General features: G+C 37.7%; 1 protein-coding gene and 1 long non-coding RNA gene across 7 annotated transcripts in view; one reads left to right on the top strand and one right to left on the bottom strand.

Annotated features, from left to right (window-relative positions):
- LOC100999246 (pregnancy zone protein-like) overlaps positions 1–26,258 on the bottom strand; it is a 52,140-nt gene that overhangs the window by 3,060 nt on the left and 22,822 nt on the right. The window contains exons 14-32 of one of the 2 annotated variants that reach the window (XM_021922006.2): positions 25,446–25,588; positions 22,415–22,564; positions 18,725–18,889; positions 16,741–16,828; positions 13,845–13,980; positions 13,092–13,320; positions 12,461–12,587; positions 12,139–12,260; positions 11,870–11,921; positions 5,855–5,938; positions 5,140–5,316; positions 4,769–4,856; positions 3,960–4,116; positions 3,499–3,573; positions 3,033–3,210; positions 2,369–2,592; positions 1,269–1,487; positions 962–1,092; positions 500–590 (exon numbers count right to left, since the gene is read on the bottom strand). In XM_021922006.2, the coding sequence (XP_021777698.1) occupies positions 500–590; positions 962–1,092; positions 1,269–1,487; positions 2,369–2,592; positions 3,033–3,210; positions 3,499–3,573; positions 3,960–4,116; positions 4,769–4,856; positions 5,140–5,316; positions 5,855–5,938; positions 11,870–11,921; positions 12,139–12,260; positions 12,461–12,587; positions 13,092–13,320; positions 13,845–13,980; positions 16,741–16,828; positions 18,725–18,889; positions 22,415–22,564; positions 25,446–25,588 (2,636 nt within the window). The remainder of the gene's footprint in view (positions 1–499; positions 591–961; positions 1,093–1,268; positions 1,488–2,368; positions 2,593–3,032; positions 3,211–3,498; positions 3,574–3,959; positions 4,117–4,768; positions 4,857–5,139; positions 5,317–5,854; positions 5,939–11,869; positions 11,922–12,138; positions 12,261–12,460; positions 12,588–13,091; positions 13,321–13,844; positions 13,981–16,740; positions 16,829–18,724; positions 18,890–22,414; positions 22,565–25,445; positions 25,589–26,258) is intronic. The other variant, XM_031650264.1, reaches the window with a different exon arrangement.
- The window catches only part of LOC100998887, a 75,087-nt gene that overhangs the window by 27,321 nt on the left and 21,508 nt on the right, over positions 1–26,258 (top strand). The window contains exons 2-6 of one of the 5 annotated variants that reach the window (XR_004175998.1): positions 1,243–1,389; positions 2,354–2,480; positions 12,551–12,667; positions 24,139–24,173; positions 24,356–25,447. This is a non-coding gene — a long non-coding RNA (uncharacterized LOC100998887). Of the gene's footprint in view, positions 1–1,242; positions 1,390–2,353; positions 2,481–12,324; positions 12,668–13,077; positions 13,164–24,138; positions 25,448–26,258 lie in introns of those variants that run through there. The other 4 variants (XR_004176000.1, XR_004175996.1, XR_004175997.1 and 1 more) reach the window with 4 other exon arrangements.

Below are 26,258 nucleotides of genomic sequence, written 5' to 3'. Positions count from 1 at the left end.
GTTATACTGGCAGTAGTTTTCAGGAATTTACGATATAAACAGCTTCTCAGGAGCATCCAAACTACCAATTTTGATTTCTTCAAGAATAATAATGATAATAACAATAGCAATATTTATTGAACTTTTATTCTCTATATATGCTATAAGTGTATGTGCAGATACATATATGTGAGATATATATATATATATATATATATGCATGCACATACACATATATCCTTTCCTCTTTTTATATATAGCTGGAAAATAATTCCATACCATTCCACATAACTAGGTGTCTTGGGGCCTGCTGGAATATTATTTATCATGTTTCTGACTTATACCCTATACCTGACACCATATAACCATGATACACACTATTAAAATGATAGAGACACCCTTTGAGAAGCAATTCTGAGGGAGCACACCTCTTGAAAAGTGCATCAATAAAGTCAAACTGACAACGATAAATGGCAGCATTTACCATGACTTTGCTATTTGTAAGGGATCTAGGGATTACCTGTTTAACTGACGGTTTCATAGGTATGAAGCCTGATACCATCTTCACGTCAACAATGACCATGTTGGAACTGGGTCGGTCCCCAGTATAACTATAAAGTCAATGCATAGGAATAAGGAAGTCAAACAAAATTTCTTGGAATTCATTCAAGACAAACTCTCTCTTTACCTTCTATTTCTAACACTAAGTTACTATATCTAGTGTATCTGTTTCTGTTATGGTTGTTTGGAAAACCCATCATTTTAGGCTCACACTCTTCAGATATTGTAATACCATATTCTCAATGTTAACGCTTTGTCTTGTTAATAAACACTGCAAGAAATTTTCTTGTAATAAACACTGCAAGAATTCCATATTCATTATGTGTGGCTTTGGAGAGTGGAGTTTCTCCACATAAGAAAATCAATTTCTCCATATTCTATTAGGTTGATGCAAAAAGTCTGGTCACGATCTAGGATTTACCTAATGTTGATGTGAATCTGGAACTTTCTGTGAGCATCCACTCCATCACAATTCGTGGGGAGAGTATTAACCTGCAGAGCAAAGGGCGCTTTCCCTTCTTTCTTGGGAAGGATGTTATATCTCAGGCATGTCTAAAACAAATGGAAAAAAAATCCTTAATTTTTACACTCAAATTATCTCATAATCTGTTCCAGATGATTCATACCATTCCTTAGCACACACTTCTTTTTCTTATTTTGAAATTCAAATATAACTCTTGAAACTTTCTCTCCCACTTGCAGCATCTCCTAAACCCCAGCAGTCTCACCTGGAGGTACACACATCCCGACCCTGACACGGTTGTGCTGTACTCCCCCGGAAGCTCTGGTAACCGGACCTCCTGCAGCACTAGGCGGTTGCCATCATCTACTTGGAAGTTTTTAGAAAAGGTGTGTGAAGATTTGATGGTGACCAAAGCTGCTTTCTCACTTTTACTGAAAGTTGCTGTTCCATATTTGGAGAGGGCTTGAAGAGCCACCACTGTGTCCTGAAAAAAAAAATGAGTAGAGAAATCACAGAAGAGGAAAGTAACAAACGCACACTGGATGTAAACCATAACAACACTATTCTTTCTTCAGAATTATTTAGCCATAAACGCAGTCCGCTAACTCTATTTCAATTTAGTTCAATCTGGTTAGTAATGATAAACTATTGCAGATACTTTGAAAGTAAATTTTTAAAGTTTCTTCATTCAGCTAGTTTACAATATACATGTGGTGATAAGACTTAGATATTTGACACAAGCACAGGTTATTTCAATAATTTATAAATTTATGTAACAGTATTTGTTATAAAAGGTCAGAGAAGAGAGAAGAAAATATGGGTTCGAATAGTAAGAGAAGAGTGAAGAAGGTGAGAAATAAGATTATCTCTGAATAATGAGCAGGGTTTATGTAGACAGAAGAGAGGTATCGGGGGGACCTGGGTGGGGAACGCTCTATGTGAAGTAATGGAAACTGCAGTGAGCTAATTCCAGAAGAAGCAAAGGGATCTGCCTAATCAGATTGGTGTGCTCATGTTTACTGGTGAGAGGAAATATTATTGATAAAATATTAGAAAATTTTAGGCTTTGGGTGAAAAATGATTTATTTTCTAAGGGAAGTAATCCCATGAAAACATTGCTTTGTGAAAACAAACCTACCCGCGTGGTTGCGGGTCCCCTAGGGAGTTAAGAGAGGAGACAGTATCAAAAGGACAGAGCAGTGATCCATACATAAGATAGTAAGGCTGGAACTTGTCTGCTGATGGAGGGATGGAGAAAGTGTGAATTAGAAATACCAACTATCCTATTCTTCAACTCCCAGAAGATGGCTGTATCTTCATACATGTGAATGTATTTATGTTTCCTTCTAGAGTCTCCCCACAGACCTGAGTGGAAGAGAAGCCCCCTTGGGGATTTTGCTGCTTGGTAATCCACTTCACAATACGTGATGCCACAGACAGGTCCTCTGAAGATGGGGCGGGCTGGACAGTAAGATAGGTAAGGAGCACGTAAGATGTCATCTCCACTTCTGCAGAGGGAGCCCGTGGTTGAGAATAGAGGGTCTTAGCTTCTTGAAGTTTCCCAGGACGTTGCCAGTGGATTGAATCCTCTTTGACATAGAAAAGGGTAGAATTTTTAGCTTAAGGGATGATTTCAAAATCTAATCCATAAGTGATGATTATAATTATAGTTCACCTAATAAATTGACATTTCATTTTAATGAAGTGAAAGCATTAAACAAAGTGAAAGCATTAAATAGTCACTATCAAACAAATCCTTGTCAAGAAAGTAAAGTTCCAGAGAATAACATTGAGCTTTTGTGTCTACTACATGTGTGTGTGATATTAGAAGCTGGGACTGTATAGAGTCTATACTGTGTGGATTAATAAAATGATCCATGTTATCCAGAGAATTCAAGTCTTAGATCAATGATAATTATTCTGTCATTAAATTAAGGCAGCATGATAGGCATGAGCTCAGTAGAGGCATCCTTCCTTCTTTTGGTCACTGGTGGTTGTTAGAAGTAAACTTTGCAGTAGCAACTCTTACCTTCTTTCACAGCCTCTCTGTTTAATGATTCAAGCAACTCTCTTCGTTTGACCTTGTTTCCTGCTAGGGCAAAGGCATAGGCCAATAATGCTTTGGTGTAGACAAGACTTCCTTGGTCCTCTGAGGTGGAGCTCCAGGCCGTTTCAAGGCAGGATAGGGCACTGCGGACCACTGCGTGCTATAAAGAAGATGAAAGGCTATTGTAAAATAGCAGAACTAGGCAAATGAGCTATCCCCAGGCTAACTGCAGATTAAAAACCCTAATGTGTCTGTGTAACCTCACAGTTCTGACCAGAGAGGAGTTTCCTCTGCTGCTTCCAAAAGGATCTGGTCCTTTACATTCCATTGAAATAAAACAAAATTAAATACCATAAAAATCACAATTAATTTCCCTCAGGGATTCATCAGATCATAATTTTATTATTTACATGTGTGAAGGAGGTACAGGGGATGTGCTTGAACATACAGTGGCAGGCAGTGGCATCTCCAGCAAAGCAATGGTGATGTAGGCAGAGAGTGTCAACTCATCGTTCACCCCACCCTGTAAGGATCAGAGGCAGAGACTCAAACACTTCAATAGTCGCAAGACACCATCTGCTAACACTTCCTTTTCACATCTTCACTAGATGGTTTCTTGTCTTGTGCTAGATTGTTGATTTTCTCCCCTTCCTCCTCTACCCTAAAATTCTTGAGTGTGTCCCAAATCACCTTCCCTCACTTTTTATAGTATGTTTGGCTTTGAGGTTTTTTTGAACACTATTTTCATTCAATAACAAACTACTAAGGCATTGCTAGATTTCAGGAGATTTAGAGTCCACCATTCCTCCTGAAATTTATGTCGCAATGACTGAAGGACTCAATTCAAACATCATTTCCTCCCATATATCACTATCTTCGGGACCAGAACAAAAATAGAGAAGGCATCACCTTAATGGCATTGTTCAGCAGTGATCCAGAGCCTTCGAAACAACCATCTGCCTTTTGTCTCCGTGAAAGCCAGGTGAGGGCATCCCTGATGTGTGAGTACTCCACAAAGATGTACGATTGGGCTTGAGCAAAGGACTTGAGCACAAATGCAGTGAGCCTGTCCAGCAAAACAGAGACACAGACATGAAGACCACCTCACTTTTACAGCTCACTTTGCACACTGCCTCCAGACATTGCTCTTCACAATTCAGTGGAGAAGATTACTGGGAGGAATTGATGGGAAAACAGTATATAAGAGCGGAATATACTCTAGTCCAACAAACGTCTCAATATCTTTTATTCTCTCTCAACTTTATTGGTTTCTCTGAGATGATGTTTTTAAAATTTTTTGTTGTGAAACATTTGTTGGAGTCTCCAAGCCCCCCCACCATGAAAGCTGCATTTCCAGAATGACTTTTCCTGATTTTACTGCATCACGGTCTCCTTCTGTCCTCCCCCTCCTCTCCTTTTTTAATGCACAGTGTGGGAGCTTCTTCCTCGGTCATTTTATAGAGTGAAGAGTGACATTTTCTGCTCTATATTTCCATTTAGAAGATCCTTATTTCACCATTTTCAGCTGTGTTATCACAGCACGTCAGCTTTCAGAGATGAAACCGTGAGATTACCCAACTGGAATGATACATACAGCGTATGCATTATTTAAAGATTAACAATTTTCCACAAAAAACTCCAGATATTAGAGAGTAGCTGTTTCTAGAATCCTGAAATATCATGGATCTACAGAGAGCATAGGGAAAAAATAATCTTACCAAGTGTTTCCCTGACTGCTACCGTCATTGTCCCCAAAGGTGCTGTAGGAACCATCTCTGTGCTTATAATTCAATTGCCTTTGGTACCCTGAAGAGGAAGTTTTCATAGATTTATTGAAATGGCAAAGACACTGGAGGATTATTAAGCCTTTTTCTCAGTGCTGTTAGGAATCATAGGGTAACTAATATTTAGTTAAAATCTCCCCCAATCCCCAATCACAGGCTTGATGATAGTATTGAATTTTCTACTTGTATATTGGGACATTTTATTGAAAATCACAGCAATGACTATCAAATCTTAATGAAGGAGATTTTAGTTCACCAAAAATATTTAAGAGAGTATGGCTTTTCCTTCTGAGGTAATCTCTCACCACTGATGAGGTAGCTAGTGGCTTTGGCCTTGATCTTCTCTGTCAGCTGTCGTGTCTCATTGAGATAGTTTAGAACATAAATGTTAGGGACAAAAAGGACCATATTCTGCTCTCCACAACCATAGGGCATCTGGAGAAGGTTCTGAAGGTTTTGCACTACAGAGCCTAGTATATCACCTGTGGAATGAAAGTTGTAAAGAAATCAGATATGGTTTGTATTGGGCTAGGAAAATAGATTATCAGCTAACTGAGAGGTCAAATGGCCTATATAGGGAAGGACAAGAAGACTAAAAAAGGTGAAAAAAACAAGAAATAGGGAGAAAAACAAAAAGTGAGAAAATAAAGTAGATGGTTTAAGGATGGAGAAAGCAGGGAAGAAACTGAATGGTAGGTGATCTATCTTTTCTCGTGGGCCATATGTCTGGTAAAACTCAACCACAATCATTTTCAAATTGACTTGGAAGCACTACCACCTAGTAAATTGCTAGAAGATGAGGGCACAGAGAGGTGACCCTTTCTTTTTAGAATATATCAAGGCATAATATGTAGTACAACATCTATTCAAGCCCCTTTCCAACTGTAACATAGTGTAACCCTTAGTGCTTTCTCTCAATCCAATGCCTGCTGTCAGAGACTTCAGTAATCATGGAAGGCGAGGCCTATGCACTAGAATTACACAGCTAGACAGCTGCTTCCCTTGGGCTGAAAGACTCACCCAAAACTGAATATGTTGCCCTAGGAGATCCTTCAACCACATTTGAAGGAACATTCAGTGACACCTTTTCAGGTACTCCAGTATCTAATGGAAGAAGACAAACACATATAAAGGAGGGGAAATTATGAATCATGTTTCTCTACATCATCTAAATCCAAACTTTTATTTTCCTTGGTCATTATATAACTTTTTTTTTTTTTGAGACAGAGTCTCCCTCTGTTACCCAGGCCAAAGTGCAGTGGCGTGATCTCACTGCAACCTCTGCTTCCTGGGTTCGAACGATTCTTGTGCCTGAGTCACCTAAATATCTGGGATTACAGGCATGCACCACCACGCCTGACTAATTTCTGTATTTTTTGTAGAGACAGAGTTGGCCAGGCTGGTCTTGAACTTCTGATCTCAAGCGATTTGCCCGCCTCCATCTCCCAAATTGCTGAGATTACAGGTGTGAGCCACCATGCCTGGCTCGGTTATTATATAATTTCTTTGATACAGTCCAAGTTTCTCTTAAAGCTATGATTCATCTCTGTGAAGTTCATATTCATCACATACATTTGTGCTAAATTTCTATGGCTTTTCCTATAGGCATATATTTATGGTATACTTATTTCCTTCTCTTCATGACTACTGTTAATGCTTTCCAAGAATTACATTCATTCTATTGATTTGTATTCAGTGTACACTATGTACCAGGTTCTAAGTGCAATGATACCGAAACTTTCAAAACAAATTTCCTGGCCTCCTGGAGATTTCAGTTTTAGGGGAAGAGTAAGATAAAAAAAAAAAAAACCAAGAGTATATTTAGTATGCTAGATGTTGATAAGTGCTATAGAGAAAATTAAAGCAGGGTAAGTGTTTCTATGGTGAGCTAGTAAAACAAGGCAGATCAGGAAGTGCAGGATGTAGGGAGGGGGCTCCCTATGGAAAAGCTCATTGATAGAAAGTCCTATGTGAGCAGAGACTCTTAAGTAAGTCAAGGAGCCAGATTTATCCAAACCTAGAGGAAGACACTTCCCGGAAAAAGGAACAAAAAGTAAAAGGACTCCAGAGACTGAAGAATACCGGATGTATTCCAGTAGGAAGAAGGAGGTCAGTGTGGCCGGCATGGGGTGAGCAAAGGAGAGGTTAGGAAGATGTGAAGTCATGGGGTAGGAAGGGTTTCTTTTTTAAAAATTTTTTTTATTATACTTTAAGTTCTAGGGTACATGTGCACAACATGCAGGTTTCTTACATATATATACATGTGCCATGTTGGTGTGCTGTGCCCATTAACTCGTCATTTACATTAGGTATATCTCTTAATGCTATCCCTCCCCACTCCCCCCACCTCACGACAGGCCCCAGTGTGTGACGTTCCCTGCCCTGTGTACAAGTGTTCTCACTGTTCAATTCCCACCTATGAGTGAGAACATGTGGTGTTTGGTTTTCTGTCCTTGTGATAGTTTGCTGAGAATGATGGTTTCTAGCTGCATCCATGTCCCTACAAAGGACACAAACTCATCCTTTTTTATGAGTGCATAGTATTCCATGGTGTATATGTGACACATTTTCTTAATTCAGTCTGTCACTGATGGATATTTGGGTTGATTCCAAGTCTTTGCTATTGTGAATAGTGCTGCAATAAACATACGTATGCACGTGTCTTTATAGCAGCATGATTTATAATCCTTTGGGTATATACCCAGTAATGCAATGGCTGGATCAAGTGGTATTTCTTATTCTAGATCCTAGAGGAATCACCACACTGTCTTCCACAATGGTTGAACTAATTTACAGTCCCACAAACAGTGTAAATGTGTTCCTATTTCTCCACATCCTCTCCAGCACCTGTTGTTTTTTGACTTTTTAATGATCGCCATTCTAACTGGTGTGAGATGGTATCTCATTGTGGTTTTGATTTGCATTTCTCTGATGGCCAGTGATGATGAGCATTTTTTCATGTGTCTGTTGGCTGCATAAATGTCTTCTTTTGAAAAGTGTCTGTCCATATCCTTTGCCCACTTTTTGATGGGGTTGTTTTTTTCTTGTAAATTTGTTTGAGTTCTTTGTAGGTTCTGGATATTAGCCCTTTGTCAGATGAGTAGATTGCAAAAATTTTTTCCCATTCTGTAGGTTGCCTGTTCACTCTGGTGGTAGTTTGGTAGCTTCTTTTGCTGTGCAGAAGCTCTTTACTTTAATTGGATCCCATTTGTCAATTTTAGCTTTTGTTGTCATTACCTTTGGTGTTTTAGACATGAAGTCCTTGCCCATGCCTATGTCCTGAATGGTATTACCTAGGTTTTCTTCTAGGGTTTTTATGGTTTTAGGTCTAACATTTAAGTCTCTAATCCATCTTGAATTAATTTTCGTATAAGATGTAAGGAAGGGATCCAATTTCAGCTTTCTACCTATGGCTAGCCAGTTTTCCCAGCACCATTTATTAAATAGGGAATCCTTTCCGCATTTCTTGTTTTTGTCAGGTTTGTCAAAGATCAGATGGTTGTAGATGTGTGGTATTATTTCTGAGGGCTCTGTTCTGTTCCATTGGTCTATATCTCTGTTTTGGTACCAGTACCATGCTGTTTTGATTACTGTAGCCTTGTAGTATAGTTTGAAGTCAGGTAGCGTGATGCCTCCAGCTTTGTTCTTTTGACTTAGGATTGTCTTGGAGATGCGGGCTCTTTTTTGGTTCCATATGAACTTTAAAGCAGTTTTTTCCAATTCTGTGAAGAAACTCATTGGTAGCTTGATGGGGATGGCATTGAATCTATAAATTACCTTGGGCAGTATGGCCATTTTCACGATATTGATTCTTCCTATCCATGAGCATGACATGTTCTTCCATTTGTTTGTGTCCTCTTATTTCATTAAGCAGTGTTTTGTAGTTCTCCTTGAAGAGGTCCTTCACATCCCTTGTAAGTTGGATTCCGAGGTATTTTATTCTCTTTGAAGCAATTGTGAATGGGAGTTCACTCATGATTTGGCTCTCTGTTTTTCTGTTATTGGTGTATAAGAATGTTTGTGATTTTTGCACATTGATTTTGTATCCTGAGAATTTGCTGAAGTTGCTTATCAGCTTAAGGAGATTTTGGGCTGAGACGATGGGGTTTTCTAAATATACAATCATGTCATCTGAAAACAGGGACAATTTGACTTCTTTTCCTAATTGAATACCCTTTATTTATTTCTCCTGCCTGATTGCCCTGGCCAGAACTTCCAACACTATGTTGAATAGGAGTGGTGAGAGAGGGCATCCCTGTCTTGTGCCAGTTTTCAAAGGGAATGCTTCCAGTTTTTGCCTATTCAGTATGATATTGGCTGTGGATTTGTCATAAATAGCTCTTATTAGTTTGAGATACGTTCCATCAATACCGAATTTACTGAGAGTTTTTAGCATGAAGGACTGTTGAATTTTGTCAAAGGCTTTTTCTGCATCTATTGCGATAATCATGTGGTTTTTGTCTTTGGTTCTGTTTATATGCTGGATTATGTTTATTGATTTGCATATGTTGAACCAGCGTTGCATCCCAGGGATGAAGCCCACTTGATCATGGTGGATAAACTTTTTGATGTGCTGCCGGATTTGGTTTGCCAGTATTTTATTGAGGATTTTTGCACCGATGTTCATCAAGGATATTGGTCTGAAATTCTCTTTTTTTGTTGTGTCTCTGCCAGGCTTTGGTATCATGATGATGTCGGCCTCATAAAATGAGTTAGGGAGTGTTCCCTCCTTTTCTATTGATTGGAATAGTTTCAGAAAGAATGGTACCAGCTCCTCCTTGTACCTCTGGTAGAATTCAGTTGTGAATCTGTCTGGTCCTGGACTTTTTTTTGATTGGTAGGCTATTAATTATTGCCTCAATTTCAGAGCCTGCTATTGGTCTATTCAGGGATTCAACTTCTTTCTGGTTTAGTCTTGGGAAAGCATATGTGTCCAGGAATTTATCCATTTCTTCTAGGTTTTCTAGTTTATTTGCGTAGAGGTGTTTATAGTATCCTCTGATGATAGTTTGTATTTCTGTGAGATTGGTGGTGATATCCCCTTTATCATTTTTTATTGTGTCTATTTGATTCTTCTCTCTTTTCTTCTTTATTAGTCTTGCTAGTAGTCTATCAACTTTGTTGATCTTTTCAAAAAACCAGCTCCTGGATTCATTGATTTTTTGAAGGGTTTTTGCATCTCTATCTCCTTCAGTTCTGCTCTGATCTTAGTTATTTCTTGACTTCTGCTAGCTTTTAAATGTGTTTGCTCTTGCTTTTCTAGTTCTTTTAATTGTGATGTTAGGGTGTCAATTTTAGATCCTTCCTGATTTCTCTTGTGGGCATTTAGTGCTATAAATTTCCCTCTACACACTGCTTTAAATGTGTCCCAGAGATTCTGGTATGTTATATCTTTGTTCTCAATGGTTTCAAAGAACATCTTTATTTCTGCCTTCATTTTGTTATGTACCCAGCAGTCATTCAGGAGCAGATTGTTCAGTTTCCATGTAGTTGAGCAGTTTTGAGTGAGTTTCTTAATCCCGAGTTCTAGTTTGATTGCACTGTGGTCTGAGAGAAAGTTTGTTATAATTTCTGTTCTTTTACATTTGCTGAGGAGTGCTTTACTTCCAACTATTTGGTCAATTTTGGAATATGTGCGCTGTGGTGCTGAGAAGAATGTATATTCTGTTGATTTGAGGCGGAGAGTTCTGTAGATGTCTATTAGGTCCACTTGGTGCAGAGCTGAGTTCTAAGTGCATTAAAAGTTTACACTTTAACTTTGGGGGGATATGGGAGATTCCTGAAAGCGTTAGAGAAGACAATATACACGATCTGACACATGCTTTAAAGGATCCCTCTCGCTGAAGGGGAACAAGAAAAGATGATCAGGAGACCAGTTAGAAAGCTATTGAGAGCCTGCAAGAGAAAGGACTAGAATCGTAGAGATGGAGAGAAGTAGGTAGATTCCGGATATAATTTGAAGGTGAAATTGACTAGATTTGTGCATGGATTGGGTAGGGAGTATAAGGGAAAGAATGTAGTAAAGAAGAACTCCAAAGTGTTTCTCTCCCAGCAAGTAGAAGAACAGATTTTTCATCATCTGAGATGAAGGAAATTGAAGGAGGAGCAGGTTTGTGAGGAAGAGCTGATACTCAGTTTTAAACTTGCTGATTTTGATATGCCTATGCGACCTACAAGCCTGTAAGTGGAGAGGAGTGGGCAGTTGAACATATGAGTTTGAGTTCAGGAAAAAGGTGTGGATCCAAGTTGTATACTTTTGGACACAAGTACATAGTTGTTATTAAAGCCATTGACTAGATGATTTTATCAAGGGATCTTCATATAGAGAGGAGAGATCTGCAGACTAAGCATTATCGTCAAGATGATTATAGATGGCACAGAGTTGCATTTTTAATGATAATTTAAATAAACTTAAAAAAGCGTTAGCTTTTCCCTCTCTCTTTCAATATAGTGGTAATTTTTATATTGTTATATTAATGATATTAGTAAAATGTTGGTTTTCTATACAAGTTAGTGACCTGGAGTTCCTCTTAAAATAACTTGTTTAAGTAAAAACCTGAGTGCATTTAAACTGTTAATTGAATGGTAAATCATACTAGCGTCACACAGATATTTCAATATTTTGAACACGGTTTAGAAAGACATTTGAGAAACAGATGTATCAGAAAGAATACTGTCCTGACGTCAACAGCCTCAGTCCTTATTATTAGGCAAAAGCTTTTAAGCTTTTAATCAAGACTTTTATTTCTCTATGCCCATTTCTTAATTCTTAAAATACAATAATAATACTTTAAACTGAAAAGTACTTTCTATTTATTTCCCTAAGAAAGTTGAGGCTCATTCCAAGTGGTTTTCATTAGGACAATGTTTTTCATCAAATGTACTTAGATTTTGAGGAGGGTAAGAGTTTCTCTCTCTCTCTCTCTCTCTCTCTCTCTCTCTCTTAGAGAAAAGCATGCCTCCAAAAGACATTCCACAGCTGTATACTCTGGCAAGTCACTTAACATGAAATTTTTCTCTATTTATTACACTTACCCGATGCACACAGCAGCGTGTTGAAAGTTTCCTCCTTTGCTATTCCTTCAGGCTTTATATTGACAAAAAATAAAAAAAAAAGTAAAGCGATACTGAATGTATAAAAGAAAAATTAAACACTTGAAAGCAAAGGAGAAAATGCTGGTGAAAAATTGGATTGCAGATCTATCCACATTCTTGGGAATTAAATGTCACTGTCAGATGCATATTAGATAACACTGTATGAAATAATAAGGGCTCTGAGACTCACAGAGAGTAAACTCACATACCTCAACTAGTAAGGGCTTGACTACAGTGTCCTTCTGCACAAGTGGTGGGACATCAGTCAACTCATTGTTACACGCTTCCTGAGAATGCATGGCTTCTGCAGTAGCTGTGAAATTCACCTTTCCTGGGGAACAAAGTTCTTAAGAGTTAAATGGTGATTTTATATTGAACGGTTTCTTCTTTTTCAGTTTCCCCCGTGTATCTAGTGGTTGTCTTCCTCTTGATTAGTATTAAAGGAGGAGAAAAAGTATGTATTGGGGTCAGTGCAGAAAAACAATCATCTGAGCACACGAAGTGGAATTTGCTAATGGCGTTACTACTCACCCAGTGACTTTGGAGTCACAGTCCAGGACACGGTTTTCCGCCCATTTCTACAGACACAGTGAGATTCTTCATTCTTCTCTGTTGGGACAGCCAGGAAAGCGGAAGAGACTTCTAGCTGCACAATGACCTGTCCCCCGACACCCAAGCACAAATTTATGAAGGGACGCAGAACAGGATGAATACTGGGGAAGATGCTGTGTGCATCAGGTAAGTGGACTGAGGGACAACGTCCGTCCGTCTGGAGGCGCTGAGAAGCTATGCAAACATGACCAGCTGTATCAGACACTTTGTAGTTTAGGTGTTTGAAACAAGAAAATGGAAAAACTGACAGGAATTAGGATAAATGTTTAGGATTTAGCCTTGTGCCAACAGAAGAAAGAGGTGTTTAGTGAAAAACATGAAGCAACCAGGTGGACATAATGTCTGAATTTAGGAATACACAGATGTAGGAGCCTGAATGAATATAACCTTACCACCTTGGACCTGTCAGGTACCTTTTCTTTTAGTACCAGGTCTGTTCCAAAATTAGGATATGTCATATGCAGTTCTGATTTCCGGGGTTACCTAGGAGACCTGGTAATGAATGGTGACTGTCTTCTATTCTCATTCACTTCCAGAGAAGTGCCCTTACCCGAATGCAAATGGACAAGTAGTTAAACACAGTGGCTTTGAGTGTGAAGGCTTCTCCTCGCACCACAGAATAAGGGAGGGTGAGTTCCAGGAAGAAAGGCTGGAAGGCTTGAAGAGACACGACAGGAGAGAGGCCAAACCCTGTGGTTCCAGACAAGCAGAATGCGCTGGCCATCCACTCCGTGATGGTGTCAGGGACCTGCATCACCAGGTCTCTTACACCTGATGAGCTAGTGAAGGAGCAGAGAAGAGGAGTGTGAGCAAATCTCTCTCTCTCTCTCTTTTTTTTTTTTTTTTTTAAACACAAAGCATGGGTGATCCTAGAACATGATAACTCAGTAACCTAGTGTGGTAAATGCTAAACTTGATCTAAGGGTTGGTGTTCCTGGTAAGGTCTTAAAGTTTTTTTTATCCCTACCTCCCTTAGTCCCTCCTTCCCTCCCTCCCTTTCTTTCTTCCTTTTTTCTTTCATTCTTTCCTTCCTTTTGTTGTTTCTTCCAATCTCCCTCCCCTCCCCTTCCCTTTCCTTTATTTAAGAGGGCTGGTAGCATCCTACTTTCTATTATTTATCTATAGACCAAATTAGAAAAAAAATTAGCATTGTTTAATTATGAGATAAATGAACTATAAACCTAAATATTTACCAGCAAAGGGCAGAACAGAACTAAAAGGATCAGGAATCCGGGATAAAGTCAGTCATACAGCAGGATTCAAACCCTTTCCTAAACTAAATTCCAGGCAACACACAACTTACTCGACTACTACCAAATCCCAGATCCAGGTCTCAGGGAAGTACTTCCGGACTATCTCTTCCACTTGCAATATCTGAGGTTCTTCTTCGACCATTGGGCACATTATTTCTCCTAGGGGTAAGCCTCGCAGACCTGGTCCTGGAAGACAACACACAGGCCTCAGTGTGAACCTCATTTTTTATAATCAATTTCTTATTGCTGCCTTATTTCTCAAGTGGAATAAGGTCATATGCTCAGGGAATGTTTATTATTGGAACAATTTAATCTATCAGCTTGTTATTTTGTTCACTTTCCCATAGAAAAGCTAATCCTATTTTTTCTTCAAACAGAATCTAGAGCTAAATATATTTTTCTTTATAAATAAAAACAAATGACCTGTACATGTACCTCCTGAATCTAAAATAAAAGTTGATTAAAAAAAAACAAATGTAGCTCTCTCTAGGATGATTATTCAACTGGTGAAGGGAAGGATAAAGAGTAATTTAATACATCAAATACGCTTTTACCCTGAAATTGTGTTCACATGTCTTCTGTTTGCAGTGAGAATCAAACAAGAGGAATGGATATTAGTTAAGCAAGATGATTTCAGGAATGATTTTTTGTTTGTTTGTTTCAACATTGAATTAATATGGAGATATAAACAATAAGCAACAGGATTCAGTGGAGTATGTGGTATAGACAACGGGGAGTCAGGAATGAAAAGACAATCAACTTTAGTTAGGCTGGAAAAGACTTAACCAAAGCGGAACCTAAGATGATCATTCATGGATGGGAGGCGGAGGAGAATGGGGAGGCATTCCCGGGAAACGACTGTGCAAACATATACACCAAGGTGGAAGGGTGCTTCACAGGGATAATAAAAATTTACCCTCTAGAGTAGAATGGTTATTTTCAGGATATGTTTCCCAAAATTATGTAAACAGAAGGTGTAATATATAATAAAACATCATGAAGGCTAAGACAAATAAATAAGATCTGTTAAGGCGGGAGTTAGTTAGCTTGATAAAAAAGAAATTGATATTACAGAGATCAGAAGCTACACATATATATAAGATATATATAATCTTAATATATTGTTAATATTATCTTAAATATCTTTATTATAATAGTATTCTATAATATATCTTTTGATCTCTGGGGCATCACTTTCTTAAGATAATTATATATGTGTGTAATGTGTGTAATTATAAATACATATATGATATATATAAAATAATAGATGTGCTCTTTTAAAACCTTAAATGCAATAATCTTATGAATTCTGGAAGTAGTGACTATATTTGAGAAATAAGTGACTTGAGAAAAGCAGTGTTTAAGGGCATGCAGGATAGATGGAGGTAAAGAAAAGCTGAAGGCAAGGAAGGTAAATTAGAATGGTTTTTCAGTAATCTAGCTATGAAATAATGACAGACAGACTAAAGTGATGTAACTGAAAATGAGAAGGAGAAAATGGATAAGTAACAAACACCAAAAGAAAAATTTGCGTAGAATATTATAGAATATTTGGGGTCAGAGTGTAATGATGTACTGTGAGTTTTCAGGTTTTCTGAATCATACCTTTGTTTCCATTGATCTGTTTTCTCTTAGGGTTAAAAAGAAAATACACACTTAGTGAAATGAAAGTGAATTAATCATGCTTTTCAGTTTCTTTTTTTTAAACAAACATGCCATTAAAGGAATCATGATTTTTTTTTCCCTTTTACAATCACAATACCTCAGTGAGTTTGGTGTTGTCATTCTGACTTCAGATTTAAAGAAATTGAGCCTCTGAAAGGTTAAATGAGTCTGCAAATTTCCAAAGTCACAGAGTCATAGCAGAGAGGAGTGTGATGAAAAATTGTCCCTTTGTTCTTAAAACAGTGTTCTTTTTTCACTATACAGGATTTTTTTTTTTTTTTCTGGGGAGGAAATATCCTTAATGACTCCTTTGTTTCCAACTAGAACGTTACTCCTTGCCTTCCCAGACAATGCATCTGCTGTATTAAAATGTGTTTATTCCTTTTTTTTTTTTTTTTAACACTTTTTACTGCCATCCTCATTTTTTATTACAAAGTAAATTGGGTAGACATTCAAGCACGCAGAGAAAATTTTCTCTATGTCTGATGGCAGTAGAAAAGAATTTTGAGTTAGGCCCTTTTCAGCTTTTCCTCATTTCCAGGTATACTTGAAACACACAAAGAGACTATGCAGAGGTAGTGTATCTGCCAAAAGTTGCATTACTCTCTTTTTGCTCAATATTACATAAATCACTTCACTTTCCATAAGAACATATGACAGAGACAGTTAATATGCACATGAGCCTTCCCATTTCTCAGCCTCTTTTGCATTTAGGGCAGGAACATGGGCGGAAGTGATGTAAACCATTCCTACTCCTGGCTTTAAGAGTCACATGCAACCTGCTTCCCCATAGGTATGACCCTGAAAGCCACGTTGGCGATGGCAGAGTCACCAGAGGAAGGTAGACTGGTTCTCTCTGACTCACTGTTTGGCACGGAGCTGTTCTGGAGAGCGTCTGAACTCACAAGTAGATTTTGTATGAGCAAAAACCAAACTATTATATGCTTACCCACTGAGATGTGGGAGTTTGTTTGTTACTACCATTTAATCTAATTCTGACTAATTCAGGTATCGAATCCACCATGGATAAGGAAGATCTAAAATGGCAAGACTATTAAAAGCAAAAACAAAAAGGTAGTTGATTTTGATGTCAAAGAGAAAATAACAATAATTGCTTAAAAATCCTCTATTTGAGGAAAAAATATTATTTGGGGCTAACTTACCAAGAAGTTGCTGCAGTCTCAAGATCCAATACTTAGAAAAATAGCTTTTCACCTTAAAGCAACCCAATAAAGCACAATTTTTCTTCTATTTTGTCAGACAAATAAATCGCACCCTTACCTCCTATTATGCTGGCACGCAATCTTCGTGGTAGACACAAAGGTGGCTTATGGATTTTTGAGTTGGTAAAAATATCTAATCCTATGGCCTGAAAAAAATTAATTGTTAAAGTACAGTGGCAATCCAATCTTGAGACTCTAAGTAATTTCTTGAATTTGTATTGTACTTTCACTATTATGTTACATATAGCTCATAGGCTCATCATGAAAATTACACATAATAAGGACAGCTATTTATAAATACAAAAACAGAGTCATAGAAGGTCAAGTTCATTAAGCTATTGAGTGAACAGGAGTGGGAATTCAAACCTGTTTCTGATTCTTATTTTTAAATATTTTCTGGTATACTCTAATGCTCCTTAATTTTTTTTTGCATCCTTAAAACGGAGTATTTTAGACTTCTTTTTCTGCATGAAACAAATATCCATGTCTATGTATGCATATAGAGAGCTCTCCTTACGGCTTTATTGCAGAGAGAATTTTTTTGCTTATTTCTTGTCATTTTAAATGGAAGGTTTGCATATTGGAGGTTGTTCTTTACAATCTTAGTAAACTCTGTTTTGTTTATGTTTTACCAGAAGATATGGCTTTTCCTGAATATCTATGCTTAACTCATTTCTGTTGTCCTTTCCTCTTTTTTTATCAGTTTCTTTTAATTGTCTCAAATGTCTGCATCTAAAACCCACATTCAGATGCCCACAGTTGTCTACAGTCCACCTGTTTCCGTCTTCCCCCTTCTTCAATGTTAGTCACAGATAAATATTATTTGCTGTTTTATCTCAGAGTATTTGGGAAACTGTGGGACACTTGAGCACACTTGTCAATGGGGGTTGCGTACGCAACAGAAAGAAATAAACCAGAAATAAATGTTTAGAGATTAAACAACTAGTTAATAAACCAAGAAGTATTCTTTTCATCCTTCTACCATCTGATTTATGATTCCAGAAGGTCCAGAAGAGAGAGATTTAAATGGCTTTCAGCTAAGCTGTAGGGCTCTATCAGATGAATGACATATTTTCCTGATGGTATGATGAAAGTTTTTAGTGCTTTTTGATAGTGATAAGATTTAATTTCACATCCTGAATAATTCTGCTCAGTTAATACTAAATAATTACATTTTTAAGACATCTTGACATTTCTAATACAAGTTTTGTTAATCTTTTCTTAATGAAAGACAACTTTAAATTTTCCTGGAATTTTATTGCCTTGTGAGGACTAAAGTTTTGCACTTTATGTATTCAATCCTGTATTCATTCAACAAGCTTTTTTTGTTTTTTGTTTTTTTCTGAGACGGACTTTCGCTCTGTCGCCCAGGCTGGAGTGCAGTGTTGCAATCTCGGCTCACTGCAAGCTCCGCCTCCCGGGTTCACGCCATTCTCCTGCCTCAGTCTCCCAAGTACCTGGGACTACAGGCGCCCACCATTGCACCCGGATAATTTTCTTTTGTATTTTTAGTAGAGACGGAGTTTCACCGTGTTAGCCAGGATGGTCTCGATCTCCTGACCTCGTGATCTGCCTGCCTCGGCCTCCCAAAGGATTACAGGTGTGAGCCACAGCGCCTGGACTCATTCAGCCAGTGTTTATTGTGCAAATGACTGAGATGGTGGCCACCAACAAGGTGCTCACCTTTTTGAGAGTGTCAGACACATTGTGGAAAATATTTTGTTTTGGTTTTCTCACATATTGGAATGCCCAAGAGTCACTGAGAGGGGAATATGATGGTGGTAAGCAGCTTTGGGATCCATTTGGTTAAGGATTGGGGCCTAAAAGTAAACCACTTGCGTTTAAGGTGGTAGAGAAATTCATGTGTGAACATCTGTATGTCCACAAAGTTCTCTGTCTCTGAGATTTCAATATTTTTCTGTTAGTTATCATTCTGTTAGAGGGAGGGGAGAAAAGATCCTAGAGCTTAGAAGTCCATTGTTTCTCCATCCAAACAGAGACGTAGAAATCAATTTTTGTTATGCTTTAGGAAAAAAAATTACCATGAAGGTACGGTAAATGTCATCACCCTCCAGGACTTGCTTTGGTGTGGAAGTGATTCCTCTGTGAGTTGTGTCTTTTGCAGTGTTGCACTTTTCATCGTATTCATCCGCAGGACCTCCAACTCTAAAGGTAAATGGACTCTTCACTGGTAGCAAGTTATAGACCTGCAACATTGAGAGAACAAAGAAAATCTCTTTCTTTTAAACAAATTTTAAAATGTGATAATGTCCCACAGGCGATTTAAAAGATTATGGTGTTTATTCAACATGCCCATGCTTACATTATGAAAAGCAACACAGAGAATCATGGAGTGATATCAAAGGTCATGGATTCTAATTCTTTTGTTGTGCAAAAGAAAGTAATATATAGAGTGATGAATTGATCAAAATCTCAAAATTCATTTTGGTTGAGTAAAAATAAAACAGTCTCTATTTCCCAGAAAAAAAAAATGCCTACTTGTAAAAGAAAGTAGAAAATATGGACGTCAGAGCCACGTAATGAAAAAATAAAAACCACTCACAGCCCTCTCACCTAAAATAATCCCCGTAAATACTTGATTCATTTCCTTTTTTCATTTCATATGATTAAGGCTGTATCGAGTTTTCTTTTTAGTCTACCATATTAGGACCAAGTTTAGCTTAAGAAAAATCCAAGTGCAGGGACAACTGAGAAATAATTCAATTCCACTTTGGTTTTGCCCAGAGCCTAGTGTAAGGCCACCTGCTCAGCTATACGGTGTTCAGGCCATTAAACACACCTGCAGACCTTCTAATGTGGCTTCTGTCACTTGTCATCTTGCTACTGGAATAACTTAGTAACTGTTCTTGTGCTTTCATTCTTGCTCCCAGACTCTTAGCAGCAAATATGATCTTTTTAGTAGATTCATCTCAATTGTCCACTCTCCTGTGTAAATTTCCTCATCGATTTACCATTGCATTTACTATCAACTCCAAACTCCACACCAAGTAAACAGAGCCTGCCATGATCTTCCTAGTTTTTCATCCTACCTGCAGCCTCTATCATCCTCCCCTCTCACTGTTACATATTAGGTGATTACCTTTTCCTTTTCAGTACACTCCAAATTCATTCTGACTCAAAATCTTTGGCATGCAGCTTCCATTTTTTGTAAACTTGCTCTGTCCTCTCCACTATTCTCCAATGTAAAAATTTCAAAATTACTCAACTATTTCAAAAATTTCTCAGCACCTTTATTCTTGATGTCAATACTCTGTTTACTCTTTTCATAGTATTTATAAAAATCTGGAATTATATATTTATATGTTTTTGTTGCTTGCTTATTTGTTTTTATATCTCACAAGGTTATAAATCAAAATTGTAAAAGACCAAATCTGGATTGTCCATCATTAATAATCCTGGTCTCAAAACAAAGTCCATCTTATAGTCAAGATGCAGTAAATATTTCTTAAATAAATAAGTGAACCATGAAGCCAATAAAATATAGGGCTATTCTGAAATTGCTTCATTGCAAGAGACATTTTTAAAGACAACATTGAACGGAAACTCTCTTTTGTCCACACTTAAAACCAGGGAGTGAGTGTCTGGATTTTAAGAAAAGCATAAAATGTTTGCATAATTTCTTGAAATTATATTAGTGGTGGGTTAGGAAGTGGATTTAAAAGAAAAGAAATTAGAATCAAATTCCTCCTTTAAAATGCATTGTTTTTATCATCAATTTCTTATTATTGCCTTATTTCTCAAGTGGAATAGGTCATATGCTCAGGGAATGTTTATTATTGGAACAATTTAACCAACCAGTTTGTTATTTTGTTCACTTTCCTGTAGAAACGCTAACCCTATTTTTAATATATCCTAGTTGTGTTTTCTTCATCATAATATTAAATTAATAATACCCTTCTCAAATAATTATTATTTATTTACTCACTCATTTAAAATGTTTCAATCTTCTTTTGTACGTAAGATTCTGTGCTAGGCAAGATGATAGAGTCAAGACCTATCAGTATGTGTCTTCAAGAGACCCATCTCATGTGCAAAGACACACATAGGCTAAAAATAAAGGAGTGGTGGAAAATTTACCAAAAAAGAGAAAACAGAAAAAAGCAGAGGTCATAATCCTAGTTTCTAATAAAACAAACTTTAAACCAACAAAGATGAAAAAAGACAAGGGCATTACATAATGGTAAAGGGTTCAATTCAACAAGAAGAGCTAACTACCTAAATATATATGCACCCAATACAGGAGCACCTAGTTTCATAAAGCAAGTTCTTAGAGAATTACAAAGAGACTTAGACTCCCACACAATAATATGGGAGAGTTTAACACTCCACTGACAATATTAGACAGATCATCAAGACAGAAAATTAACAAAGATATTCAGGACCTGAACTCAGCTCTGGATCAAGTGGACCTGATAGATATCTACAGAACTCTCCATCAAAAAACTTCTTCGTTTCTGCCTTAATTTCATTATTTACCCAGGAGTCATTCAGGAGCAGATTATTCAATTTGCATGTAATTGTGTGGTTTTGAGTGAGTTTCTTAATCTTGAGTTCTAATTTGATTGCGCTGTGGTCTGAGAGACTGTTTGTTATTATGTCAGTTCTTTTGCATTTGCTGAGGAAGGTTTTACTTCCAATTATGTGATCGATTTTAGAGTAAGTGCTACGTGGTGATGAGAAGAACTGAAATCATAACAGTCTTTCACCATCTCACACCAGTCAGAATGGTGATTATTAACAAGGCAAGAAACAACAGATGGGGGTGAGGTTGGAGAGAAAAAGGCACACTTTTACAAAGTTGGTGGGAATGCAAATTAGTTCAACCACTGTGGAAGACAGTGTGGCGATTCCTCAAAGATCTAGAAGCAGAAATACCATTTGATCCAGCAATCTCATTACTGGGTATATACCCAAAGGAATAGAAATCATTCTATTATAGATGTTCATTGCAGTACTATTCACAATAGCAAAGACATGGAATCAACCTAAATGCCCATCAATGATAGACTGGATAAAGAAAATGAGGTACATATACACCATGGAATACTCTGCAGTCATAAAAAATGAGATCATGTTCTTTGCAGGGACATGGATGGAGCTGGAAGCCGTTATCCTCAGCAAACTAACGCTGGAACGGAAAATCAAACACTGAATGTTCTCACTTATAAGTGGGAGCTGAATGCTGAGAACACATTAATACATGGCATGGAACAACCCACATTGGGGCCTGTTGGGGTAGGAGCAGGGGGAGGGACAGCATCAAGAAGAATAGCTAATGGATGCTGGGCTTAATACCTACGTATTATCTTTGTTCACTGATGACATGATCCTATATCTAGAAAACCCCTAGATAGGTGATGGGTTGATCTGTGCAGCAAATCACCATGGCAAATGTTTACCTATGTAACAAACCTGTACATCTGGCACATGTACCCCAGAACTTAAAATAAAAGTTAAAAAAAAGATTCTGTGCCAGGCATAGCACAGATTGTTTTGGCAAGCAAGATTGCTCCCTCAATGAGAATATAACAGAGAATACAATGAGATAAAGTCTGTAAAGTACTTTATGCAATTTCTGCTTGTTGTGGAACTACATCATGCCTCTTACTCTGAAGAACTTGCTTTTTGCAAACATTTTTGGAACTTTAACTTCCAAAAATGATCTTATCATGTGAGCATTTCATGATCTCCAAGGCTGGAATGGGACTCACAGATTGAGGTGAGAGCTCAGCTTCCGGCTTCATGAGCAGCACACTCTGGTCTACAGCACGGAGGGCACAGAGGGAGAGGGGCGTGGCTGTCACTTTCAGGTGGGTGTTTGAGGCTGGCAGGCTCTGAGCTGAGGAGAATCTCAAAGTTACCTGTAAAAAGGATATGATTAAAGCAGACACTTTTATAATTATTACAGTAACCAGCCTTCCTTCTACTCCAGGCTAAGGGTAGTCTTTTCTATACTTCCTTTCTCTTTATTCATCTTAGAGCAGGATTAAGAGATGAACAGCCTAGGAACTACCAATTCAGTGTCTCTGGAACAACCTGGAAATGTGATGCCAGTTAACTCAGGTTTTCTATTCCTTACATAACTGGTGAAATATCAATTGACTTTAATCATATAGAAATAAAACGCTGCATTGAACTGAAAACACAGGTACAAGAAAGATGCATACCTTGCTATCACTGACCTATCTCTGTGCAGTGTTCTTGTGATGACTGTGTGTCATTTGCATGGTGATGTGAAAAATCACATTTCACCCCTAGGACCAGTCAACAGAAGTCTCCTCCAGTTGGCAGTCTCAGTCATCTGAAATTCTAAAGCAGTGTGGGACTGTGCATCATGATTGGGGATTTATTGGTCCATTTAATAAAATAAATATCTAATATACAGCCTAAGAGTTCATTGGTTCAGGCAATTTAAACAATGGTGAATAAAGAACAACAGGAAATTGTGCAGAATCTTCCCAAAGATTTGATTCTACTCTGGCCAAAAAAATTAATTGGTAAGTAAATCTATTAGTTCCTTCTGTTGATATAGACATTTCTTGAGTAGAATCTGAGTTATACAGTAGTAGCATCAGGTAACTTCCTCGACTCTTGGACTGAAAACTGATTTGTATTGGAATGAAATATCAATATGTTTAGCTAAATAACATCTGACTTATGTTGCTAAATTTCACTATGACAATCCAGCTTTGTGGTCTACTGAATTAATACAGCAGTTTGGAATCACTTATCAGAAGACATATATGAAAAAAATCAGTGACTATTTATCTTCAAGATGCAGTAGTATTCATCTTTCTAATTCAATATACTATGAAAACATTGCTTATGGAGAATCTCTTTGAAATATATTTGTTATTTTTAGAAAATTTAAGTTCATTAAAATATGTTAGTGACTGTCCATGTCAAAAGAACAAGTAATTTGGGATTATAATAAACTAAAAACACTATTAACAAGAAGTGGACATGTTAGAAAATAGAAAATGTTTTACTGATATGAAATGTAACTTTAAGGCATATTTCAAAGCAATCTGTACCTCATATATTATTACCAATGTTATTCTTAAGGAATAATTATATCCAGTTGAGTATAACAAATGATTCCAACTATTACATAATATTTAATGTGTACACTAAATCTGTTGTTTTTAAGTGAAAAAATAAGTATATGAAGTTTGAATAGAAAACTATTTTTCTCTGTTTCAGCAAAGATTGAAAAAAATTTTAAATGTATCATTTTGCAAGGATGCATGTCTGACTTGGGATCTTTCCTCACATCCTCAGTGTACTATTTATTTGCTCACCATCCCGCCAAGATCTCTCATTTTTAGGGTGCTTAATTTGTAATTTTAATAGATCTACTGTTTTTCTAATTTTTGTGGTAGTCAACTTTCTTCTGAATCTTCTTATGAATCTTTGTTCATGTTATTTTTTACAGCGGATCTTCAGTTCCAGTCAATGATGATTTAAAAGGTATTTAACATGAAGTGATTGAATATAATGTCCATGGGCTTTTGCTTCTATGGTGAAGTTGTATACTGTTGCACAGGGACTGTCACAGGTTTTGCAAAATCAGAAGTGTTTTTCAGACTGGAGTCCAGGGAGAAAGTCACTTTTCTGCCAATTCTGTTTTATAATACTTCTCTCATTTCCAGAGTGTGAAGAGGATACTGACCCACCCAAAAGAGACCCCACAGAGAGAATGAATAAGATGTGCTGAAAGCCGGAGCATAACTTGGCCATTCCGAGATTTAACAACCAACTAACTACCCATCATTAACAGTAAAGGTACTGAAGCATGAAGGAGTCTCTTCCCAGTGGGTATGAAACACACAGAAATGCAAACAGAACAGACGCTATGCTTCTTGGACACATCATCCAGGTTTAATAGCACTCTTTAGTAAGGTGGAATTAAAGGTTTACATCAGAATCCACTGTGTATTTTTCTTATTTCACTGTATATTTAAAACAAGATAACCTAAATATAGGTCTCAGGGCAGAAATGTTCACTTGCTATAAACACATTTTGTTGGAATCTCCACAAAGCCCATGTTAAAAAAAAAAAAAATTCCTTCCAGGTTTATTTGAAAACAGGCATTTGAAGTAGGCAGCTCTTATCTGATTGCTAACGTTAGGATTATGCTGCCAGAGTAGTGAAAATCAGATAAACAGCACCAAATTCTGTTGGAATAAAGCATACTCGTATCTCAGTGAGCTTCACATGGCAGCTCTGCATTCCTTAAATAAAAAATATGCCATTTGAACCTATGTTAAATTTTTGTGCTACCATTATTTTTAAAGTGTCCAGGCTGTTTCTCATCTGTTCTATATTATCAAGCTGAGTTTAAACTCATGACAACTTACTGGTGTCTGTAGCGGTACATGGAAGTGTGCCAGTGTCTGATGGGGTACAATTGGCACAGCCTTATGAGGCATCATTTTTAATCGAAAATATTAGCAACAAAAGATTTTAAAATTAAAACTATTAAAGGTTTATAGATGACTTGATTTTAAAATTCATATGAATTTTATAACAAAACAAGAGACTTTTTAAAAACTGTGTTTATGATTGCCTATTTTGGATGTCAGCACTAGACCTCTCAGTGTGACATCACTCTCCGCCTTTAGAAGTAGTTGGGAGAAATGTTTTAGGAGCACCGTATGGCTATCTTCCTTATTACCTTCTTTTCCACACATCACCATGGGAGAAGAATAAAAGGACTAGTCTTAAACAAAACAACCCACCTTGTTGGCAAAACAATTTTCAATCTCAAGCTTGTCGGCGTCTGCAACAATTTCTCCATTAGGTAAAACAGTGTAAACAAGCAGGTGAGCATGAGGAGCAGAGTCTGATTCCACTCGAAAGGAGAAGGAAAACACTCCTTTCACTGGAGGATTGAAAAAGAAGAACAAGTCCAGTATCATACATTAGCAACAGAATTATCTTTTTTTTTTTTTTTTTTTTTTTTTTTTTTGAGGCCAGGTCTCGCTCTGTCCCCAGGCTGGAGTGCAGTGGCGGATCTCCAGCTCACTGCAAGCTCAGCCTCAGTTCACGCCATTCTCCTGCCTCAGCCTCCCGAGTAGCTGGGACTACAGGCATGCCACCAGCCCGGCTGTGTTTTGTACTTTTTTAGTGATAGAGGCGGGGTTTCACCTCGTTAGCCAGGATAGTCTCGATCTCCTGACCTCATGATCCGCCCATCTCGGCCTCCCAAAGTGCTGGGATTACAGGCTTGAGCCACCGCGCCCGGCCAGCAACAGAATTATCAATTTTATTTTTTAAAAAGGCATTTCCAACTATGGACTTTCTTTACATTTGGAGCACACTGAAGTGGATGCAGCTGGAATCCATCATTCTTAGCAAACTATCACAAGAACAGAAAACCAAACACCGCATGTTCTCACTCATAGGTGGGAACTGAACAATGAGATCACTTGGACTCGGGAAGGGGAACATCACACACCGGGGCCTATCATGGGGAGGGGGGAGGGGGGAGGGATTGCATTGGGAGTTATACCTGATGTAAATGACGAGTTGATGGGTGCAGCACACCAACA

The sequence above is a fragment of the Papio anubis genome, chromosome 9 (assembly GCF_008728515.1).
Source record: "Papio anubis isolate 15944 chromosome 9, Panubis1.0, whole genome shotgun sequence".
Taxonomy (NCBI): domain Eukaryota; kingdom Metazoa; phylum Chordata; class Mammalia; order Primates; family Cercopithecidae; genus Papio; species Papio anubis.
Note: the sequence above shows the minus strand (reverse complement) of the source record. Positions and strands in the feature narration are given on the sequence as shown.